General features: G+C 35.7%; 1 protein-coding gene across 1 annotated transcript in view; it reads left to right on the top strand.

Annotated features, from left to right (window-relative positions):
- COG5 (component of oligomeric golgi complex 5) overlaps window positions 1-25,990 on the top strand; it is a 277,137-nt gene that overhangs the window by 129,316 nt on the left and 121,831 nt on the right. Inside the window, exon 8 of the mRNA XM_081244423.1 lies at window positions 21,397-21,562. Coding sequence (XP_081100549.1) covers window positions 21,397-21,562 — 166 coding nt within the window. The remainder of the gene's footprint in view (window positions 1-21,396; window positions 21,563-25,990) is intronic.

Raw genomic sequence — 25,990 nt, 5'->3', positions numbered from 1 at the left:
CATATATCTTTAATTTATGCAATTCTTAATAACTTACTGTATTTTAGAGTCATGGAAATGAAAACTAATAATGGCAGAAAGGAAACAATATCACAGTTTGTAGAACTAAAATACTATTTTTAATAGAGAGGGGGGATTTTAACACAAAGAAATGGTTACCTTTAAAGGCGTATTTTTTATTGTATTCTCATATATTTAAAGTGGGAAAATATTTTCTAGAATAGTTGTTCCTAAGCAAACTTATTTTAGGTATGCTGCTATTTTGTGTACATTTTTTAATATAAATTTATTTATTTTATTTTATTTGGCTGTGTTGGGTTTTCGCTGCTGCGCACAGGCTTTCTTTAGTGCGGCAAGTGGGGGCTACTCTTCGTTGTGGTGTGCGGGCTTCTCATTGCGGTGGCTTCTCTTGTTGCAGAGCACAGGTTCTAGGTGCGCGTGCTTCGGTAGTTGGGGCACACATGCTCAGTAGTTGTGGCACACGGGCTTAGGTGCTCCGCGGCAGGTGGGATCTTCCCAGATCAGGGATCGAACTTGTGTCCCCTGCATTGGCAGGCGGATTCTTAACCACTGCGCCACCAGGGAAGTCCCACGTGTACATTTTAATAGTTGTCAAATATGACTTTGCTTCAGTTTTTAACTCATAGTGAAATTAAATTGTTAAACTTTTAAGGAACTAATATTCCCTAAATATTGATAGTGTTGTTATATTTTCAGACTCTAAAGTTAGTCAAAAGATTATTTAAGTTGGTGACTGTTGTTGTTTAGCCAATGGCCTGTATGTAATCAATGAAATTAAGTTAGAAAGGTAAAGAAGAAAAAAATCTAAAATATTGTGTGTCTACATGGGTAGGTGTGAAATGATCTGCATAGAACCAGGGAGCTTTACTTTTTTTTTTTTTTTTTTTTTTTCTCTTTTTGCGGTATGCGGGCCTCTCACTGTTGTGGCCTCTCCCGTTGCGGAGCACAGGCTCCAGACGCGCAGGCCCAGCGGCCATGGCTCACGGGCCCAGCCGCTCCGCGGCATATGGGATCCTCCCAGACCGGGGCATGAACCCGTATCCCCTGCATCGGCAGGCGGACTCTCAACCACTGCGCCACCAGGGAGGCCCCCCGGGAGCTTTAATTTTGTTGTATGTTTCAGGGTAGATTAGAGGAAGGTAGATTCTGCTCAGTGGATGGGAATATTGTCTCTTTGTAGGCTGTATATATTATTTTATCATAGTTTGTTGACATTAGCCATTAATATTTTCCAATTCATTAGTCTTGTTAAATTCCATAGGTATAACGTAACCTTCTGAGTATAATTTGGCTTCCTCCATAATTTTCTGAAAGGGAGAAAATGTACCGATTTGCCAATATTAACATTCTGGTTCGTTTCACAATTTTTACAATATTTATCATGTGTAAATGGATATTCGTGTTTATAACATCATTTATTTCTGAATTTAGTCATGTGTGTCTGTCTCCCTCAGAGCTGGGTACTCTGTATTATTTTCACAAAGTCAGGTTTCTGGCTTTGCAGAGCTGAGGAGATTCAACCCTTATCAGTAATGATGTCCCTGAGATAACGTTCTTGGGAAGCAGGATGTTTTAGTGGAAAGAGCCTGTGTTTTGGAGCCTCTTTCCTTTTCCTCTTAGAAAGCAACAAGTCAGCGGTGTCATCCAGCTGTGTCAGCAGGCAGTTTGGGAATTAAGGATGAAACTAACCTTTATTGAATGCCTCTTCTCTGCCAGGATTTGTGTTAGTCACTTTACATTTGTTATCTCAGTCACAGTGACAAATATGTGAGGAAGGTATAATTATCCACTTTTTATAGTTAAGGAAACAAAAGCCTGGAAAGGTTAAGAAATTAGCTGTAGATTACTCAGCTAGCAAGCGGTAGAGTCATGGTCTGCAGTGCTTGCTCCCCCTCTCTCTTCAATAGAACCAAGCAGTTTATTCTAATTTTGTTAAATAATTACATTTTAAATCATTTGAAAATTTGTGAAGCAATTTATATTGAAAAAGGAATTTTTAAAGTGTTAAAATTTCTTTGGGAAGCCTCCATGTGATGACTAATCTTAACCAGTTCCTCAGTATTCCTCAAAATTGTTACGTTTCTCTGGCCAACTTTCTTTTTTCCATTCTCTGAAATGACTGTTTTAGACTCTCCACTTTCCATTAACCTTACCCTCTCACCCCACATACCAACTAAGGTGGATGCCCTTAATTTCCGCTTCACAGAGGTGCCTCTCACATCACCTGTACTCTGGATCCCGTTTTCTTATCTTGTTTATATTTCTGTCTCTCATATCTTCATCCTGTGTCTTTTACTTTGTTTCTTCTCATCAACATGTAAATATACACCTTTTATGCCACTCTCCCCTGTGTTCTCTATTTCTCAGTCTCACAAGCTTTCTTTTAGTTTTTCACATGCCCATTTTCCTTCCTCCTTTAGGGCTTTCATGTTCTTTTTATGCCTGGAATACTCTTTCCACTTCCCATTAAAACAGATGCTGCAGCTTATATCTATTTGATTCTCGAAATATATTCTCCCATTTATAAGAAATAATTGAAATTGTTAAATATATTGTTAATATTTATTATATATAGACTAAAACAATAGCATTTTAATTTTGAAGTAATATTGCATTCATGAAATACTATACAATTTCATAGTTTATAGGCTCATAACCTGAATAGAGATGTTCAGTACACAAGGAACTTTTGAAAAATTAACATGTCCTTACTTGCATTTAATAATCAACTTCTGACATTAATTTGGTTTCTCAAAAATATTAGTGATCTTCTTTTATTGAGTATATAGTTGTGACCATCATTTTTAATATCAATTAATTGTAAAACTTAAATTTACTAAAAGAAAATTAGTGTAATTTCTTTTTGTAGCATTCTTTTTCCAAAACCAAAAATTTTAAAATAAATGCAGATAACTTGTTTTTGATCATTACTGTTTTTTCCCTAGTTAATTGCTTAAATGTGCTGTATTCATTTGTAGGTTTTAATAGCTTTGTAGCCTTACAAAGTCTCCACTACAGTTTTACAAAATTCGTGTCTTGGAAGACATCAACTAAATAATTATGTAGATACTAAGGAACTGTTTTTTCTTCTTACAGTAGAAAAGTATAAGTAAACTTCTGACTTCACAAAGCCATATTAAGTCTATATGGAAAAGGTTTGTAGTGATACCACTGCCACTTTCTTTACACAATGTTTGGAAGGATTGATGACCCAGAGTTCATCTTCTGGTGAAGCATACCATTATCATCACATTAGAAAAACATTCGTCAATTCGACAGGCGATGTTTGTCCCAAACATTGGGACCATCTGCAGCTCTTCCTTGATTCCTATTTCTCTTTTTTGCTGATCCTGAGAATCTTTCATTGAAAGAAGCCAGACAAAGAAAGAGAGAACCTTACTGTATTTTCAAGATCGCAACAGACTCCATTACCTCAAGCTGTAACTAGCTTTCAAAAATAGGTGACAGAGATTTTGATCTGGATGAGTTCCTGCATCACCATAGATACCAGGCCCCCACAGTGAAATGATTACATTTTACTTAGAAAGATGGCTTTAACTTGTGAATTATAAGCTTTTCCAATAAACAAGTGCTGGGCTTTCTGGAGGTTCCAGGATGGAGGAAGATGATGTGCTTATATGTCTTTAAAAGTCAAGGAAGAGGGTCTTTCAGCTCTGTGCTGGGCTGTAATTTCCCCTGTTGTAATTGTTGTCAGTACTGGGAGGCAAACATCCATGAACCTGCCTTTTCCCTAAGTCAGAAAGCCTCCTCTGTCAGGTCCACACAGAGTACAGGTGCTTATCAGTTGTCAGCTAAAAGTACCATGATAGCATGATCTAGACAGAGTCTCTCTAAGATGACAAAGTAGAATTGAAGTTCACTAAATAAATGTCTACATAGCATACGGGAAGTGATTATGATGTTATGAACCCCTTTTACTTTTGTAGTTAAAAATTCTGAATTGTTTTTAGCACAGAGAAGGTACCAATTCAAATGTGTTGTGTTGAAGATTTATGGAAGTTAAGCATTTTCTCAAACTCCAAAAGGAACTTCCTGGCTCAGTTGACCCTGTTGATTAGTTATGGTAGTTCAGCATGCAACAAGTCTTTTGTGATCCTTTTCTTCTCTGTGTGCCCAACAAACACCAATAGTAGACGCAATATCAGTTGATTTGTCAAGCTGAATATCTGCTTTAAGAGGTCTAGCTTTCCTATTGTTAGCTGCTAGTTTTCCTGGCTGGTCTCATGAATTCTACAACAGATCTCATCATTTGAATCTACAGAAACTCCTTTTGTATATTTGGTCCGAGTGTTTTTGCATTTACTAAATAAAAAGTTCCAGTAATTTTTCAACTCTTGTACGAAGCATTTTTCCTGACACGCAATAAATAATTTGAGGGGATGGGTGAGATGGGTGAAGGGGGCCAAAAGATACAAACTTCTAGTTACAAAATAAATAAGTCATGAGGATATAATGTACAGCATGGCAACTATAGTTAATAATACTGTGTTGTATGTTTGAAAGTTGCTAAGAGAATAGATCTTAAACGTGCTCACCACAAGAAAAAAGATTTTTGTAGCAATGTGTGGTGAAAGATGTTAACTAGACTTATTGTGGTAGTCATTTTACAATATATACAAATATCAAATTGTTATGTTATATACCTGAAACTAATATAATGTTGTATGTCAATTATACCTCAATTAAAAAATATGTAAAGGGTGATTATAGTAAGAGCTTTTAAAGTTACACAGATCTAAAGGTTTCATGTGTTTTCTTTATTTTACCAGCCTCAGTGGATAATTTGCCACCTGCCCCTCATCTGTTTGCTCCTATCACTGTTAGCTTTCCTTAGATTTTAAACTGATCATCTAAATGTTTTCCCTAAAGCTTAATTAGTCTTGTTTAGCATGTGCTTACTATTTTTTAAATATTTTTTTTGAGTGGGAATTAATTTGAACTCTTATTTAACATTCTAAATCAAGGATTGGCAAGAGTACAGTCTGTGGACTGTTTCTGTATGGCTCAAGTGCTAATTGTTTTTACATTTTTATATGGTTGGGGGAAAAAAACTGAAAGAGCAGTATACAGCAGAGACCATATGTAGCCTGTGTGGCCTCCAAAGCCTCAAATATTTGTTATCTTGCCCTTTAAGGACCTTAAATGTGTGCTTTAAATGGTTGTATTTTCTTCATGGTGGGCGCTTTACTACTTTCCTTCCTTCCATCCTTTCTTCCTCCCAGCACCATTTCCTCTTTTGCAATATTTTAATTATCATATGGTGTTTCTGTGTGTTTTTGTTTTATGCCAGATGTAAAGTGGTAATATTTTCTCATTTCTATATTATACAGTCATGTTATTTTCTTTCTTTTTTTTAATTAATTTATTTTATTCTTGGCTACGTTGGGTCTTCGTTGCTGTGCGCAGGCTTTCTCTACTTGTGGCAAGCGGGGGCTACTCTTCGTTGCAGTGCACGGGCTTCTCATTGCGGTGGCTTCTCTTGTTGCAGAGCATGGGCTCTAGGCACGTGGGCTTCAGTAGTTGTGGCTCATGGGCTCAGTAGTTATGGCTCATGGGCTCAGTAGCTGTGGCTTGTGGGCTCAGTAGTTGTGGCTCATGGGCTCTAGAGCACGGCTCAGTAGTTGTGGCAAATGGGCTTAGTTGCTCCGCGGCATGTGAGATCTTCCTGGACTAGGGCTCAAACCTGTGTCCCCTGCATTGGCAGGCTGATTCTTAACCACTGAGCCACGAGGGAAGCCTCAGTCATGTTATTTTCTTTTTCTTTGACATAGTCTCTTTCATGAACAACCCACAGTAACATTGGTTGCTTTGTTATTTTATTTCTATCTTGCAGTGTAGATTCACATCTAATTAACTGTCTGCTTTCAGCCTTAAGTTCTTTTGGTGTTATTGCTTTCCATAGTTTTTCGGGTCACTGAACTGTGAATAACTTTTTCATTAACTGACTGAATTTCCATTGTATGTCATATAGAATTCTGTCACTACTCTTTGGTTAAAATTTGGTAATCACTCTTTAATCTTTGTGTAAGTTGTTTTCCGTTTCTCAAAAGTTCAGAACTTTTGTACTTGGTTAACTCTATTTTATTTTACTCAATTTATATAATCTTATGCTGGCTTTTTATTAGAGTAGTAAATACTAAAATTTTTATTTTGTAGTTTGGAAAAAAATGAAGAACCAGGCAACCACTTTGCATCACTATGGATTAATTTGCATTAATTTTTTATATAATTGGAGTCATACAGTGTGTTCTTGTGTGTGGCTCTATCCATTTAACATAGTTATTTTGAGATTGATTCATGTTGTGTATATTGGTAGTTTGGTCCTATTTTTATTGGTAGTTAGCATTACATTGTATTGAAGTACATTTATCTGTTCACTTATTGACAGGCATTTGGGTTATTTCCAGTTTAGGGATACTGCAGACAAAGCTTCTATGAACAGATACATGGCTTTGTGTCAGCATGTTTCCTTTTTCTTGAGTAAATACCTAAGGCAAAGAATGGTTGGGTTTTTGCAAAAGAATGATATGTTTACTTTTTACTTTTTATAGAGGCTGCTAGTTCCAAAGTGGTTCTGTCATTTCACGTTCCCATATCAGCAGATTAGAATTTTTGTTCCTCTAGATCCTCACCAAAATTTGATGTTGTCAGTCTTTTAAATTTTAGCCATTTTAATGGGGGTATAGTAGATTCTCAGTGTAGTTTTAATTTGCCTTTTCTTGATTGCTGATGTGACCAACTTTTCAAATGCCTAATAGTGATAGGTCTTTGCCTAACATTTAAAGACTTTATTGTCTTCTTATTGATTTGCAAGAATTCTTAATGTATTCTGGGTACCAGTCTTTTGTTATTAGTGTGAATTGTAAATATTTTCTCCCATCCTATGGCTTGCCTTTTTTTCTTTCAGCATTGTTATTGAGGTGTAATTTACATTTGTGCATTTAAGCATATAGTTTGATGAGTTTACTAAATTTACACATTTGTGCAACCATCTCACAGCCCAGATTTTTTTTTTTAACTGCTATCACCACAAAACATTTCCCTCCTTCCTGTTTGCAGTCAGTTCTTCCTCCCACCCCCAAACCCAGGCAATCACTGATTTGCTTTCTGTCTATAGAGTTGCTCTTTTCTAAAAGTGTCATATAAATGGAACTGTACAGTAGGTAATCGTATGTATTTAGCTTCTTTCATTTAGCACAGTATTTTATTTAGGTTCATCTGTGTTGTTGCAAGTACAGATAATCCTTTTTACTGCTGAGTAATGTTCCAACCTATGGATCTACTCACTTTGTTTATGTCTTGATAGGTTGATGGACATTCAGTTGGATGGACATTCAGTTGGTTACAGTTTTTGGCTATTAGGAATAATGCTGCCTTGTTTTCCTCCTTGACATTGTCTTTTATTTTTTATTTTTATATTTTGGATCATTTCTTGTTTCTTTTAAAAAATTTTTTAAAAATTGAAGTATAGTTGATTTATAATATTATATTGGTTTCAGGCATGCAATACAGTGATTCAATATTTTTATAGATTATACTCTATTTAAATGTATTGCAAAATAATGGCTATATTTCCCTATTCTGTACAATGTATCCTCGTTGCTGTTTCTTGTTTCTTGATCAGTCCTGCTAGGGTTTTATTAACTTTATTAATTTTTTTCAAAAGACATCATCTTTTTTTTTTTTCCATTTTTTTTAAGTTTATTTATTTATTTTTTTAATTAGTTTCTGCTTTATAACAAAGTGAATCAGTCATACATATACATCTGTTCCCACATCCCTTCCCTCATGCATCTCCCTCCCTCCCACCCTCCCCATCCCACCCCTCCAGGCGGTCACAAAACACCGAGCTGATCTCCCTGTGCTCTGCGGCTGCTTCCCACTATCTATCTACCTTACGTTTGGTAGTGTATACACGTCCATGCCTCTCTTTCGCCTTGTCACAGCCCACCCTTCCCCCTCCCCATATCCTCAAGTCCATTCTCAAGTAGGTCTGCGTCTTCATTCCCGTTTTGCCCCTAGGTTCTTCATGACATTTTTTTTTTAAATTCCGTATATATGTGTTAGCATACGGTATTTGTCTTTCTCTTTCTGACTAACTTCACTCTGTATGACAGACTCTAGGTCTATCCACCTCATTACAAATAGCTCAGTTTCGTTTCTTTTTATGGCTGAGTAATATTCCATTATATATATGTGCCACATCTTCTTTATCCATTCATCCGATGATGGACACTTAGGTTGTTTCCAGCTCCGGGCTATTATGAATAGAGCTGCAATGAACATTTTGGTACATGTCTCTTTTGGAATTATGGTTTTCTCAGGGTATATGCCCAGTAGTGGGATTGCTGGGTCATATGGTAGTTCTATTTGTAGTTTTTTAAGGAACCTCCATACCGTTCTCCATAGTGGCTGTACCAATTCACATTCCCACCAGCAGTGCAAGAGTGTTCCCTTTTCTCCACACCCTCTCCAGCATTTATTGTTTCTAGATTTCTCTTTTTTTTTTTTTTAATTAGTTTCTGCTTTATAACAAAGTGAATCAGTCATACATATACATCTGTTCCCACATCCCTTCCCTCATGCATCTCCCTCCCTCCCACCCTCCCCATCCCACCCCTCCAGGCGGTCACAAAGCACCGAGCTGATCTCCCTGTGCTCTGCGGCTGCTTCCCACTATCTATCTACCTTACGTTTGGTAGTGTATATATGTCCATGCCTCTCTTTTGCTTTGTCACAGCTTACCCTTCCCCCTCCCCATATCCTCAAGTCCATTCTCAAGTAGGTCTGTGTCTTTATTCTCGTTTTGCCCCTAGGTTCTTCATGACATTTTTTTTTTAAATTCCGTATATATGTGTTAGCATACGGTATTTGTCTTTCTCTTTCTGACTAACTTCACTCTGTATGACAGACTCTAGGTCTATCCACCTCATTACAAATAGCTCAGTTTCGTTTCTTTTTATGGCTGAGTAATATTCCATTGTATATATGTGCCACATCTTCTTTATCCATTCATCCGATGATGGACACTTAGGTTGTTTCCAGCTCCGGGCTATTGTGAATAGAGCTGCAATGAACATTTTGGTACATGTCTCTTTTGGAATTATGGTTTTCTCAGGGTATATGCCCAGTAGTGGGATTGCTGGGTCATATGGTAGTTCTATTTGTAGTTTTTTAAGGAACCTCCATACCGTTCTCCATAGTGGCTGTACCAATTCACATTCCCACCAGCAGTGCAAGAGTGTTCCCTTTTCTCCACACCCTCTCCAGCATTTATTGTTTCTAGATTCCTTGATGATGGCCATTCTGACTGGTGTGAGATGATATCTCATTGTAGTTTTGATTTGCATTTCTCTAATGATTAATGATGTTGAGCATTCTTTCATGTGTTTGTTGGCAGTCTGTATATCTTCTTTGGAGAAATGCCTATTTAAGTCTTCTGCCCATTTTTGGATTGGGTTGTCTGTTTTTTTGCTATTGAGCTGCATGAGCTGTTTATAAATTTTGGAGATTAATCCTTTGTCAGTTGCTTCATTTGCAAATATTTTCTCCCATTCTGAGGGTTGTCTTTTGGTCTTCTTTATGGTTTCCTTTGCTGTGCAAAAGCTTTGAAGTTTCATTAGGTCCCATTTGTTTATCTTTGTTTTTATTTCCATTTCTCTAGGAGGTGGGTCCAAAAGGATCTTGCTGTGATTTATGTCATAGAGTGTTCTACCTATGTTTTCCTCTAAGAGTTTGATAGTTTCTGGCCTTACATTTAAGTCTTTAATCCATTTTGAGCTTATTTTTGTGTATGGTGCTAGGGAATGATCTAATCTCAAACTTTTACATGTCCCTGTCCAGTTTTCCCAGCACCACTTATTGAAGAGGCTGTCCTTTCTCCACTGTACATTCCTGCCTCCTTTATCAAAGATAAGTTGGCCATATGTGCGTGGGTTTATCTCTGGGCTTTCTATCCTGATCCACTGATCTATCTTTCTGTTTTTATGCCAGTACCAGACTGAAAAGACATCATCTTTTACAAAGAGCAAAATTTTTTAGTTTTGCTACAGGCCCGTTTATCCATGTTTTCATATGCATGTTATATAAGAAATTTTTGCCTACCCTAAAGTTGGAAAGCTTTCCTCCTATGTTTTCCTTTAGAAGTTTATAATTTTATGTTTTAAGTTTAATTTTTATGTACAGTGTAAGGTTCATTTTTTCCTCATAGACATATTCAGTTGTTCGAGAACCTTTTGTTGAAAAAGATTATTTTTTTCCTTCACTGAATTACTTCATTGTGAATTTGCATATATTTTGGCACCTTGAGAATATTTAATTCTCTGTCAGTTTTTCTCCTAATGGTTTTAACATGTGTTGATGATTTTTGCCTAAATCTTTTTATTTTTTTCAACAGAGATTGTGAAAAAGTCATTTTCTATTTTTATTATTAGTTTATATTTGTTAGCCGTGATTCTTTTGTAAAGAAGAATTTTCACTCATTAATTAAGGATATTTGGTTACCCTGAATTGAAGCTCCTTTTTAAAATGATGGATAAATGTTTAAATTTTGCATTTTTTATTACCAATTTACAGAGTAATGAGTTTATATAATAAGTCACCACTCAAGGTAGCAAATGAGGCATACTTTTGTTCTCCTTTGTTTTTCTTTTTTTTTTTTAAGTATTGTTATAGATTCATGTTTCCGTTCTTTTTTTTTTAGAATTTTTTTTTTTTTTTGGATGTGGACCATTTTTAAAGTCTTTACTGAATTTGTTACAATATTGCTTCTGTTTTCTGTTTTGGTTTTTTGGCTGTGAGGCATGTGGGATCTTAGCTCCCCCACCAGGGATCAAACCCGCACCCCCTGCATTGGAAGGCGAAGTCTTAGTCATTGGACCACCAGGGAAGTCCCTCATCTCCGTGGCATGTGGGATCCTCCCAGACCGGGGCACGAACCCATGTCCCCTGCATTGGCAGGCGGACTCTCAACCACTGCCCCACCAGGGAAGCCCCCCTCATGTATTTTTATGTATTGTGTTTTAATCAGTTTGGTACTGGATGAGACTGCTAGTGCTATAACAACAAGCTAGACCAACAGTGGCCTAAATAGATAGGGATTTGTCTGGTTGTGGGTGGTGCTAATATTGTTTCAGCCTACTTCACAAGCATGCAGGTCTTTCTTTCCATTCTGCCTTCCTTAGTGTCCCCTTACTTGTCACGTCATGGTCACAAGATAGCTGTCACACTGCAGACATTAATCCATGTTCACGGAGTGGAGATGGGGCAGTGCCAGCTGCCAGCCAAAAGGCAGCATTATAAAATCCTTTTTCAAAATTGCTCCAGTGGACCCATCCTTATGTCTAATTGACCAGATATGGGTCTCACGGTCACCCCAACTGTCAGGAGGACTATGCAAGCAAGTATCTGGAAAGAGGAACAGAATTGTAAACATTGGCTTAAGCTACTCAAGAACTATTGCCTGTTGCAGTGCACATTGCCACCCCTGGAGAGAATTAGAATTTTAGTAATAAGAAAGAAGGAGGGAATGAATTTTTGGGAATACCTAATAATGCCTGCCATAAATATCTTTGGTAAAGCACAGAATGACTAGAATTATTATATTGTATTGCTTTATTTAAAAGTAAGCCACGGGCTTCCCTGGTGGTGCAGTGGTTGAGAGTCCGCCTGCCGATGCAGGGGATGCAGATTTGTGCCCCAGTCTGGGGGGATCCCACATGCCGCGGAGTGGCTGGGCCCGTGAGTCATGGCCGCTGAGCCTGAGCATCCGGAGCCTGTGCTCCGCAACGGGAGAGGCCATAACAGTGAGAGGCCCGCGTACCGCAAAAAAAAAAAAAGTAAGCCACATATATACATTTAAGTTAAAAATTTATATTAACAGAGTGAGATTTGGGTGCTTGCAACATTAATGTCTCATGATTACTTTTATTTTCCTATAAAATTCATTTTATTATTAAACATATTTTTAGTGTCCTTGAAATATTATCTGCTATTATCTTACAGGATGGGAATATTATTCTAAGTATTGGCATCATTTAAAAACTTTTACTTAATGCCAAACTGTAGATTCATATAGACTGTGCTCTCAAGATTCATTTTATAAAGAATTTGGAAGTTAAAAGAACCTTTTTCTGTGTATTGATCATCTCTTTACCTTCTCCATTTTTTAGGCTCTTTGTGTTATTACTTCTTTTTTTTATAGAACCTTCCTCTTCCAGTACATGTTCACTTTCATTCTTTTGTCTCCTTCTTTTTCTTTTTCCTCTCATTTTCCCCGTGCCTTTTTATAGCTTTCTTTTTTTCTGCTGCTTTTCAAAAAGGGATAGAATAAAGGTGATTTTTGGTTGATAAGATCATACTGTGCTATTAAATGTTCTTCTTAGTTTCTTAATTTCATTTGGGTTTTGCACTGTTGACTGCTGATTGTTAACAGGTTCTGATATAATCATATTAGGTTAGCTGAGAAGTACATATCAAGCATTAGTGGGCTCCATGCTATTGAATCAGAAAAGCCACTGGTAAGCTCTGGATCACAACCGAGGCAGCTAATATAATTCTTGCCTTTAAATTACGTTATTTAATGCGATTCTCTCTTCCTTCAGTACTTGTAATCTCCCATGGGACTCCATTAAGTCTTCAGTGTTTTAGACATGTCATAGCTTCAAAGAAAAGTGTCCAGTATATGTATTATGTTAGGGCACACAGTTACTATAAACTGCCTTAAATATTTTGGCCTATTATATACTTGTTATGTATAAGATGTTGTGAATTTATTAACACTATTCTGGAGAAATAAAATATTTGGATCTTAGAATTCCTCAGTTATTGTGCATGATTAAGGTGGTATGCTTTTTTTTTTTTTTTTTTTTTTTGCGGTACACGGGCCTCTCACTGTTGTGGCCTCTCCCATTGCGGAGCACAGGCTCCGGACGTGCAGGCTCAGCGGCCATGGCTCACGGGCCCAGCCGCTCCGTGGCATGTGGAATCTTCCCGGACCGGGGCACGAACCCGCGTCCCCCACATCAGCAGGCGGACTCTCAACCACTGTGCCACCAGGGAAGCCCAGTGTTCCTGTTTTGGCAAGCTTTTTAGGGATCCTAAACAACTGTGTTTCTTTTCTGACTGTATTCCTGTGAGGTTTTATTTTCCTCCCGTGTATGCTACAGAGTTGTTGAAAAAGAACGAAAAAATGACATCATCCATATTTGTTTCCAAAGCAAAAGAAATAATTTTAATTTAGTAAAGCAAATGGTTGTGCCATCTCCCGAAATGTTTTTGAAGACGTAGAAATCTGTCTTGACCAACTACTTATGAAGTAGATCTACTCTATTACCTGGTCTTTCATCTCATTTTATATTACAGTTTCTGAAGTTGGGAAATTTCATATATGGTTAAGTGATTTATTGAAGGTCACAGTGATAATTTGTAGAAAAATTGCTCCTAGAATATTGACTCTCTCATTTAAAGAGAAACATTGTCTAGAAGACATTGCTACCTTTTCAGTAGTTTATCTCTTTCTAGAAAGCGTGGTCTTTTTCAAATGTGGTTATTTTGTTTTGAGATCTCTTACAAATACCTGCAAAACTGGTATATCTGGAGATTTAGAGACAAGTGGTGACAGGATGACCTGTTGCAGAGTATAGAATAGGGAGTGAAGGGGCCTAGGCCTAAAACTGGCCTGCCAGTAACCAGCTATGGGCCTGTCCTCTTGGTACCTTAGTTACCTGTGAAATGAGCATTGTAATAGTTATTCTACTTATGTTCTGTTGACAAAAGAAAATTAATGGATATGAAGGCCATTTTAAGCATTACTGTCTAGGGGAGAAGGCATCTCCATGTAGTATACTGTTTCCACAGATCAGGATGGGACATGGAAATGAATGCAGACCTCCCAAGGGCACAAAGTACCGAGAATGGGTCTGGTTTTGTAAAGACGGGTGGTTGGGTAGGTGGTGTAAGGAAACATAGAAGTCCTAGGGCTGATCCTGGAGCACTGAGAAAATAGGCCCACAAAGCAGGCAGTTCCAAGATGAGCAGTGAATTGAAGTGTTCGCATTGTATTTGTAAGGACTACCTGTGGGATGAGAAAGAGGATCCTATTAAGGACAATTTATGATTTTAGTGATTTAAACTCTGCTAAAGTTGGGATTTGCAGCAGAGAGTGGGGAGCCAGGTGAGTGAGGCAAGGAGTTGATTAACTGTTTGCCACTGAATTAAAACCATTAAACTTCCCAGAGAACACTGTGGCCCAGGGTACTAGGAAAGAAGGAATTTCTTCATGGGCAGTTTTCAGGGAGACTTTAAACTTGAGGATATTGTATGCAAGCAAGATTGGCCAACCTGTTTATTTGTACAGAAAGGTAACATAAGTACAGGTTGACACTGACCTGTAGGTTGGGAGCAATCATGCTGAGGTTTTATCAGTTCTCATTAAAATTCAGAATAAAAACAAGGTAGTGACTTACTCTGAGAACTTCCCCCCTATTTTTCTTGTTATTTAAGTAACCTTCCTTTTATGAAGTGATGATAGTAGATAGTGAAGTTTTAAAAAATGTCCTTACTTATTAGCAAAGTAAAAAGATAGCATTTATTGGGCATTCTTACTTACTTTTAAACTTTATTTTACTGCTTAAAGAAAATCAGACTTTAATTGCTACTAACGGTTATTTGCAAATAACCATTGTTGTTTGGAAAAAGCATGAACTTTAAAAGCAGACATTTTAATGTTTGAATCCTTGCTCTGCCATTTATTCTTTGTTGTCTCAGAACTTCGGCTAACTTCTCTATTCCTCAGTTTCCCTGTCTTTCAGTAGAGAACAGTACAACTATTTTGAATGTTTTGTTGGGGAATATTAGACCTCACGGGTATAAAGCCCCTAAAATAATGCCTGGTTCATAATAGGGCCTTACTGGATGACTACAGTAGAAAAATTAGGTTTATCACAGTTATCCAGATTCCTTGGCCTCATTCCTAAACCTATCAAAGAAGATGAAATCCAAGCATATGTGTTTTTTAAATTGTGATAAAATATACATAACATGAAATTTACCACCATCAGTGTTCATTAGTGTTAAGTACATTCACATTAATGCTCATCCAGTCTCCAGAAGTCTCTTCATTCATCTCGCTGGACTGAAACTCTGTGTCCATTGAACAACAACTCTTATTCCTGTCTGTCCCTCGGCCCCTGGCAACCACTGTTCTACTTTCTGTCTGTGAATTTGTCTACATATGTATAGTCTTCATATAAATAATATATAAATAATATTATCTTCATAAAAAGTAATCACACAGTAATTTTTTGTGTGACTGGTTTATTTCACGTAGCATAATATGCTCAAAGTTCATCCATGTTGTAGCATGTGACAGGATTTCTTTCCTTTTTAAGGCTGAGTAATATTTCATTATATGAATACATATTTTCTTCATCCATTCAATGGATATTTGGGTTGCAAGCATATGTATTTTTTTTCCTGTTGCTCTTAACCCTCTGTATTGATTTCCTAGGGTTGCTATATCAAATTACCACAAACCAGGTAACTTAAAACAACAGAAATTTATTCTCTCATAGCTCTGGAGGTTAGAAATCCAAATTAAGGTGTTGGCAGGGTCAGTCTCCTTCTGAGGGCTCTAAGGAAGAATCATTCCTTGTCTTTTCCTAGCTTCTAGTGGCTGCAATCAGTGCTTGAAGTTCCATGGCTTGTTAACTGTGTCACTTCATTCTCTGTCTCTTGTCAAGAGACCTTTTGCACTGTGTGTGTCTCTGAGTGTGTTATTCTCTCATAAGGACATCAGTCATTGGATTTAGAGCTCACCATAGTCGAGTATGACCTCAACTTAACTGACTACACATGCATTTAAATAAACTAATGTTACATGAACTCTATATAAGAATTGAAAAAGAGACAATGCTTACATGATTATTTTATAAAGCCAGTATAAAGTTGAAATCAGGATAAGGATATCATGAGGAAGAAAATTTAATAGCTATCTTTCTTGAAAGTTGATGCAAAAATACTAAGCAATTAGCAAATGTAAGTCAGGGGTATCTAAAAAGGGTAATTTATCATGACTAAGATGGCTTTAGTTTAGAAGTGTAATGTAATTTCTTCAGTAAAGGAAAATAATTGATGATCTCAAAACATACAAAGAGAGAAAGCATTTAATAAAGTTCAGCATCAATCTGTGTGTAAAAATACTCTTAGCAGACCAAGAATAGAACTTCATTAATCCACTTTTATCACTTTTACTCAGCAGATTACTGACTCTCCTAACCAGGGTTATAAGAAAAAGCAATAAAATGTAGAAGGACTAGAAAGGAAAAAAATAAAGATTATTCAGAGATAACATCTTATGTATAGCAAATCCAAAACAATCTACAAATAAACTAATTAATGACTGAGTTTTGAAAGTTTGATAAAATTCCATTTAGAAAAATCAATGGTGTTTTTAATATAATAGCAACAGATAAACAGAAAAATTTTAAATTACTATTTATAATATCAAAAAACATCAAATGTGTAGGAATAATAAAAATCAAAGATATGTAAAATCCCTTTACAGAAACTATAATAATATTAAGAGGAATTAAAGGAGACCTGAATAAATGAAGAGAGAGAATATATTCATGGATTGGAGAGCTCAATATTACAAAGACTTCCATTTTTTTAAATTTTATCTGTAGACTTAGTGCAAACCCATAGTTCCACAGGCCTTTTTGTTTTAAATGGAAATTGTCAAGCCCGTTATAAAATTTATATGGAGGTACCATGAACCAAGAGTAGCCTATTTCAAATTGATAAGAACAGAGGCAGAGGACTGTCAAAACTTACTTCAAAGCTACAATAATTTACAGAGGTGAATTAGTGTAAGGACAGAGAAATGGCACAGAATTGATGGTCCAGAAACAAAAACACATAAATGGAAACTTGACTTATTGCAGAGGTAACCCTTGAGATTGAGGAGAGAAAGATTATCATTTGCTTCTTTGTTTTCTCAAATAAATTGTGCTGGGTCAATCGGATATTCATACAGAAAAACACTAATCTTGGCTCTTGTCTCACATTATGCAGAAACTAATTCCAGGTGGATTGTATATCTAAATGTGAAGGGTAAACCGATAGAAGTTCTGGAGGATAACTTCATGAAAGAAAGATATTTTCATGATTGAAAGACATCTTCATGAATGTGAGATGGGAAAAAAATTTTTTTTTCAAACAGGATACTGAAAGTGCTAACCATGGAGAATAAGGTCAATAAAATGGCCTGCATTCAAATTAGGAACTTCTCTGCCTTAAAAGACTTCTTAAGAGTGGGAGAACATATTTGCAGTATATACAGTCGTCAAAGTGATTATACCCAGAATATATGAACAACTTGTACAAATATGTAAAGGACAAAAAAAAAAAAAGAAAAAAAGAGGGCTTCCCTGGTGGCGCAGTGGTTGAGAGTCTGCCTGCTGATGCAGGGGACACGGGTTCGTGCCCCGGTCCGGGAGGATCCCACATGCTGCAGAGCGGCTGGGCCCGTGCGCCATGGCTGCTGAGCCTGCGCGTGCGGAGCCTGTGCTCCACAACGGGAGAAGGCCACAACAGTGAGGGGCCCACATACCGCAAAAAAAAAAAAAAAAATAGACGAGAGATGAATATGCACTTCACAAAAGAATATATCCAAATGGGTAATTAACAAGCAAAAATGGATAACTCCTTAGCTATCATGGAAATGTAAATTAAAACAATAGTGCTCACTCAAAAGTACAGATAAAATTAAAGAGGATGATAATTCTAAATTTTGGCAGGATTGGGGAGCACATATTTCAGGTCAGGGTATAAGTTGGTACAATCACTTTGGAAAATTGGCCGTATCTACAAATACTAAGCATACAAATACTATATGATCCAGCAATTCTACTCTTAGCCAACAGAAATGCATATACATACGTTCACTAAAAGCTGTGCGCTAGAATGTTCATGGTGGCATTATTTAAAATACCTAAAAAATGGAAATAATGCAAATGTATGTTAACAGAAGGATGGATACATAAACTAAAGTAAATTTCCACTCTGGAATACTCCACGGTGGTGAAAACGACAACTGCTACATACAACAACATGGATGAATTTTACAAATAAGATATTGACTAAAAGGAGCCAGACACAAAATAATGCTTTATGGTTCTATTTAGGTAAAATTCAAAAACAGGTAAAACTAAAGAATGGTGTTAGAAATTATGATAGTGATAATATTCGGAAAGATGCAGTTGGGGAAGCCACGAAAGATTCAGAGGTTCTGCTAATATTTGGTTTTGTGGTCTAGGTGGTAGTTATAGAGGATTGTTCACTTTGTGATATTTCATAAAGCTATGCCTACATAATGTGCACATTCCTCTGTATGTTAAAGAATTTAATTTTAAATTATCATTTTTATAGTTTCCCAACTAAAAAATGATAAGTTTATATTAAACTGTGAATATAAATAACTGGCATTAATAGAAAAAGTGGTCATGTTAATTAGAAAGCTTAAAATTACATCTAGAATTTTTATAAGTAGTTTAAATTATAGTTATTATAAATATTATGTTAGATGCTTTTTTATTGAAGTGTAGTTGACGTGTAATATTATGTTAGTTTCAGGTGTACAACATAGTGTTTTGACAATCAGATACATTACTAAATGATCATCACGATAGGTCTTGTTACCATCTGTCACCATGCAAAGTTATTACTGTATTAGGACTATATTTCCTGTGCTATACATTGCATCCTTGTGACTTACTTATTTTGTAACTGTAATTTTGTAACTCTTTATCCCCTTCACCTATTTCACCCAACCCCTCAATCCCACTCCCCTCTGGCAACCACCAGTTTGCTCTGTGAGTCTGTTTGTCTTTTGTTTGGCTTGTTCATTTGTTTTTTAGATGCCACATATACATGAGATCATACAGTATTTGTCTTTTTCTCTCTTATTTCACTCAGCATAAACCCTCTAGATCCATCCATGTTGTCACAAATGGCAAGATTTCATTCTTTTTTATGGTTGAGTAATGTTCCATTGTATATACTACATCTTTTTTATCCATTAATCTATTGATGACACTTAGGTTGCTTCCATATCTTGCATGTTGTAAATAATGCTTCAGTGAACATAGGGGTACATATATCTTTTTGAATTAGTATTTTTGTACTCTGGGTAAATACCCAGAAGTGGAATTGCTGGATTGTATGGTATTATTTTTAATTTTTTCAGAAACCTCCATAGTGTTTTCCGCAGTGGCTGTACCAATTTACATTCACACCAACAGTGCATGAGGGTTCCCTTTTTTCCATATCCTTGCCAACACTTACTTGTTGTCTTTTTGATGATAGCCATTCTGATATTGGATGCTTCTTTAATAATGCACTGTACATGTTACTGTTTTGAAAGTTTTTGGTAGTCAGTAATTTTTGGAGTAGAAACATACAAAGACTGCTCCATTTTAGCTAGATCTTTCAAGTAAAATATGACTTTAAATGTTTTCAATTAACGTACACATACAACTTCCAGTGTACATTCACTGTAAGCTATTGAAGTTACAGAATTATTGTTAAGTTACTGAAACCCTGTATGTTGAGAAGCTGTGCTTTTCAGATTCTTTGAGGATAATAAAGGCAGTAAATACAATTTTACACTATGTCTATATTCTAGTATCATAAGGTGAAGATATTCTTTGAAATTGCTCAGGTAATGCTTTCTTAGATTATATAGACATTTGAATAGTGATAGGGGAAATTTCTTTACATCTGCCTAATTTTGATTTTTGATATCTACTAAAAAGTGAAAAAAAAAATCACTATGCATGGAATGGAACTAACAACAACCAAAGTGCTATACCCCATATTTTCAGTTAATGATTTTGTATGAAATAGCTTATTTTCTCCCCTTTTCTTTGTTATAGTACATTGATACAGAATTGACAGTATATATTAGAATAAAATTCTTTTATAATCATACAAGTTAAAACGTTTTCATTCAAACATATTTTAATATGACACAATGTGCATTTGCTTCTCTTTCTTGTTTAATATTAAAAATGTCTAAAGTGGGTATCAGTATTCACCAACCATGTTTCCTGATATTGTCTTTAAGCTGATTCTGCTCTGCCCCTGTGTGTGTGTGTGTGTGTGTGTGTGTGTGTATCTGAGGCATGTACTATTACACCAGTAGATTTCAGAAATAACATTTTGTGTTGTTTATAAACTTAACAGTCAAGAAAACGTTAATGAAATAATCTAACTTTTAAACTATGTGCCTTTAATAACAGACACTGAATCATAAGTGAAAGAGAAATTTAAGCTATTTGGGCCTGGACATATATGTTGATGTACAAGATCTGCCTTGTTAATTCAGTCATTTACTTAGTGACACATCCAGCAACCTATTTATATCACTATGGACTTAATCTACTCAGAGATGGTATTTCTACTTCCCACCTCATTGCTTACCTCTCTCTGCTTCAGTCACTCTCCTCCAGCCGCCATTATGACCTAATTGCTGTTTCACTAGCTACCAAGCACATTTCTACCTCTGCACTTTCACTGATACCTCTGCCCAGATCTGTATTTCCCCGTATCCTCCATAGATTTCATTATATGTAGGTCTCCGTTTAAATAACACCCTGAGATGCATTCTCTGACTCTTCCCTCCATAATAATCCACGTCATTCTCTATTCTTATTCCCTGCCTCCTACTTTATAGCGTTTATCACTACCTGATATTCTCTTACATTTACCTTTTATACATTTCTCAGTAAATACAAGATCCATGTGGGCAGAGACTCAACTGGTTTTATTTACTACTGTATTTCCAGCACATAGAAGCAAGATAGACCCATAGTAAGCACTCTATAGATATTTGTAGTTTCAGTGAATGAAGGAAAAAGGAAATATAATGAATAATAGTATCAGTCTGCATAGCTCAGCCCTCATTTGACTCTGCAGAATTCATTTATTTATTCTCTAAACAAATACAGGGTTGTGTTAGTTCCAGCATGGCTCTCTTCGTAGGGATTGGGGGTAAATTCTAAGTAAGCCCTAATAATATAACAGAGTTTTAATTGTGTTATTATCCTTTAAAGGAGGAGGAAAAGGGAAAGGGAGGAAATCATACATATGGTATTTAACTTTGTCTTTTAGGAAATAAATAATGACTAAAAATGATATTTGTTCCAAATGCATTGTCTTTGTTCTTGTCTGTAATAATTTTAAAATATTGTAGTAACTGCTCAAGTACCACTTAAAGTTATAGAGTTATGTTGTTTGTGTTTGTTTTCCTATTTATATCTATTCCCAACTCACCCCACCACCACCTTTTTAAAGAATCCAACCCAGGTCGGAACAGCTCTTCAGGTTTTCCATAATCTTGGAACTTTGAAGGATACTATTACCAGTGTCATGGATGGATATTGTGCTGCTATAGAAGAAAATATCCACAGTGCATTAGACATCAAAGTTTTGACTCAGCCTTCCCAGTCAGCTGTGAGAGGTATGGATGTGGTTTATCTTTAGCTTCTTTATTTATTTATAACTGAAAAGTCCTTTGAATAGTATGTGAAGCATTCAAGTTTCAAAGTAATCTAACGACTCATTTTTTAGTAGACAGAAAATGAGAGAAGAAATTATGTTTTAGAATTTATTTATAACTTTTTTGTCTAATCAGTGAGTTGAACTGGCCAATTGGTATATTCAGAACTTCTAGATAAAATCTGTAAACTGTGGCTTCATTTAGTTCAGAGGAAACAGATGCAAGAAAAAAAAAAGGAGCATATTTTTCTTTCTGAAATCCTTATCCTCACATGTACTTCTTATTGAGGCAGAAAATATTTTTTAAGGAAATACAGTCTCTACTTTATCTTTCTGGGCTTTTGTATAATTCTCGTACTCAGGAGCAGTAACGGGTAAATGTGGAGACAGAAGCTGATAAAAGCTTTGGGAACATTACAACTGTAGCAAAATCTAAAGAAAACCAGAAACAGGTAGATTCAAGGTAGCAGTCCCAGCCCTTTTCCTGCCAGAAGATACCCGATGATGACATTCACATATATAACACACTTCATAGACACGAAAGACTACATGTTCTGTGTACCTCTCATTTTTCTAAGCAACACCAACTTTGCATTTCTCTCCTTAAAATCTTTCTTCTCTCCTGTTAATATGGATGGACTGTACTTGCTCCTAGCAGAGACCAAGTACTCTGCTTTTGCATTAGATCCCATCACTCAAAGGCGTTGCTTTCACAGATCCCCTCTCTCTACCACATCATCAGTTTTTCCTTTATTATGTCTCTTTCCCATCACATACAATCGTGCTATTGTATCTTCTTCTGCTTAAAGACAGTCAAACAAATCTATCTTGACTCAATTTCTTTCTTGTTTTACCACCTTATTTTATTCAGACTATAGAAAAATTACCCAAAGTGTTGTCTGTACCGCTTGCCTCCAGTTTTTCTCTTCTCATTTTTCTATTGAACAAGATACTCTAGTTGTCCTTAAGAATAAATAATACATGTAAAATTAATAACAGTTCTTGATATAGGGCTAATACTAAAAATATTTGCAGTCATTGATTATTATTTTTATGTTTGCTATATAAACATAACCTTAAATAACACAGAATATATGTCCCTCATAAATAATTTGCACTAGATAGAAAGAGATAAAAGAATCTTAGACCTTAAAGGGATTTTTAAAGGTTAGCCCTAGCCTCTGAATAGGTCTGTATTAAGACCATCCCAGAAGGAGAGCTTTGAAAAGAAATTGCCAGAGGAGACTTTACTCTCAGCTTTTCCCAGCAATTATTCTCAAAAAGTTTGATCTAATGTTTAAATTTCCAGAAGCAGTTTAATCTCATTCCCTCTTGTGTTGTCAAGAATAGGAAAAAAATGAAAGCAATTATTCACATCCTGTCAGTGCTAATGTATGCTCCCTTTTTCTGAAAGAATAAAGAGTTTAAAAGCCTTATTATCATCTGTTGAGGAGTGGATACCATGATTTAATGTAGAAACCCTACTCTTTATTATTTTTGAAAAGAATAATCATTGCTATTTTTATTTTTTAAAATGTTACGTTGGCAGGATTAATGTTAATTGCCTGATCTTGTTGGTTATATTGAGATTATGTAGTAGAATGTCATTTTTGTTGGAAATACACATTAAAGCCTTCAGGGGTGATGGGGCCTCATGTCAGTAACTTATTCCCAAATGATTCAGGGAAAAATATTTTTTACTATACTTTAAAATTTTCTATATGTGGAAGATTGTTTCAAAACTTACAAAATAAATAACATTATAATTATACAGGAACACGTTACCCAAAATATATCTAAAAGCTTATAATTCACTAAGGAAAAGATAAATAACTCAATTGAAAAAATAGATAAAGAATATGAATAAGCAGATCACAGAAGAACATATCCAGTAAACATGAAACGATGTTCAGCCTCTTTTTAGAGGATATGAACTAGTTATTAGGGAAAAACAAATGATGCAAGATACTATTTCTCAGTCATGAGGTTGGCACATCTAAATCTAAAACAGAACTAAATGTTGGATGAGGGCAGAAACTCTTGTACTCTGACTGTAGGAGAATAAAATGTTTCAAACATTTTTTTCAGTTTTATCAAACTGGTCACTGAGGTTAAAAATAGGTATACCTTATGATCTTATAATTTCTCTTTTAAGAGTAAACCCTAGAGAAACTCTGGCACATATGTATAAGAATTTTTATTACTATTATTCATAATAGCTAAACATTGAAAACAATCTTTCCTTCATTGGAAAAATGAATAAACTTGCTTATTTGTTAAGTAGACTACTATACAATATTTAAATTTATAAATTTTATCAGTATAGATAATTCTCAGCTCCCTTACATGAAAAAGCAAGTTGCAGAAAGATACAGTATGATACTGTATTTAAAGCATGAGAACATGACAGATGGTGCTATGTATTGCTTTACATACATGCAGATGTAATGAATGTATAAATATATGCCTTGTAATAATAATCATTAATTTCAAAATAACATGAGCTCTGGGGAGAAAGCAAGGAAAATGAGACCAGGAACGAAGGGGTATATTTAGGGACCTTCACTTTATTCATTCATCCTTTTTAAAAATTTTATTTTTTAAGACTGCTTTTTAGAGTATTTTTACGTTCACAGCACAATTAAGAGGAAGGTACAGAGATTTCCTATATACCCTCACCCCCATGTGTGCACAGCCTCTCTCATGATCAGCATCCCCCAGCAGAGTGAAACATTTGTTACAGTTGGTGAACCTGCATTGACATGTCATAACCACCCAAAGTCCATAGCTTACAATAGGGTTACTCTTAGGTTTCTACATCTATGAGTTTGGATGAATTTATAATGAATGACGTATTTCCATCATTATAATATCAAACAATATTTTCATGGCCCTAAAAATCATCTATGCTTTGCTTATTCATCTCCCCACTCCCAGCCCTGTCAACCACTGATCTTTTTATTGTCTCCATAGTTTTACCTTTTTCAGAATGTTATATAGTTGGAATTCTACATCATGTAGCCTTTGCAGATTGGCTTCTTTCATTTAGTAATAAGCATTTAAGTTTCCTCCATTTCTTTTCATGGCTTGATAGCTCTTTTTTTTTTTTTAGTACTGAATAATATTCCATTGTATGGATGTACTACAGTTTATTTTTCCATCCACCTAGTGAAACATCCTGGTTGCTTTTAAGTTTCGGCAATTATGAACAAAAGCTGCTGTAAACATCTTTGTACAGGTTTTTGTGTGGACACAAGTTTTCAGCTCCTTGGGGTAAATACCAAAGAGCACAGTTGCTGCATTGTGTGGTAAGAGTATGCTTAGTATTGTAAGAAACCACCAAACTGTCTTCCAAACTAGCTTTACCATTTTGTGTTCATGCCATCAGTGAATGAGGGTTTCTGTTGCTCCCTATCCTCACCAGCATTTGGTGTTATCACTGTTCCAGATTTTGGCCATCTAATAGATATGTAATGGTATCTCAGTGTTGTTTTAATTTGCATTTCCCTGATGCTGTAAGATATGGATCATCTTCTCATATGCTTATTTGCCATCTGTACATCTTCTTTGGTGAGGGAGGTGTCTGTTAAGATATTTGGCCCATTTTTTAATTGGGTGTGTTTCTTACTGTTGTAAGAATTTTTATTTTGGGTAGGAGTTTTTTCAGATGTGTCTTTTGCAAATATCTTTTTTTCTAAGTCTAAGGATTGTCTTCTAATTCTCTTATTTGACTCTCCCAGAATAGAAGTTTTTAATTTCAATGAGGTCCAGCTTATCAGTTATTTCTTTCATAGAACATGTCTTTGGTATTGTATCTAAAAAGTCATTGCCATACCCAAAGTCATCTGGGTCTTCTCCTTTGTTATCTCCTATGAGTGTTACAGTTTTGCACTTTACTTTTAGGTCTGTGATCCATTTTGAGTTAATTTTGGTGAAGTATGTGAGGTCTGTGTCTAGATTCATTTTTTTGCATGTGGTTATCGAGTTATTCCAACATGATTTGCTGAAGATTCTACCTTTGCCGAATTTATTGCCTTCGCTCCTTTTTCAAAGATAATTTGACTATATTTATGTGGATGTATTTCTGAGCTCCCTATTCTGTTCCATTTATCTGTCTTTTTTGATAATACCACATTGTCTTGATTACTGTAGCTTTATAGAATGTCTTGAAGTTGGCTAGTCAGTCTTCCAACTTTTTCTTCAATATTGTGTTGGCTCTTCTGGTTCTTTTGCCTCTCGATAAAAACTTTAGAATCCGTTTGTTGATATCCAAAAAATAACTTTCTAGAATTTGGATTTGGATTGCCTTGAATCTATATAGATCAAATTGGGAAGAACTGACATCTTGACAATATTGATTCTTCCATCGATGAACATGGACTATTTCTCT

This window comes from Mesoplodon bidens (genome assembly GCF_964165515.1).
Source record: "Mesoplodon bidens genome assembly, chromosome: 9".
Lineage (NCBI taxonomy): Eukaryota > Metazoa > Chordata > Mammalia > Artiodactyla > Ziphiidae > Mesoplodon > Mesoplodon bidens.
The sequence above is the reverse complement of the archived record's forward strand: the minus strand, read 5'-3'. Positions and strand labels throughout refer to the sequence as shown.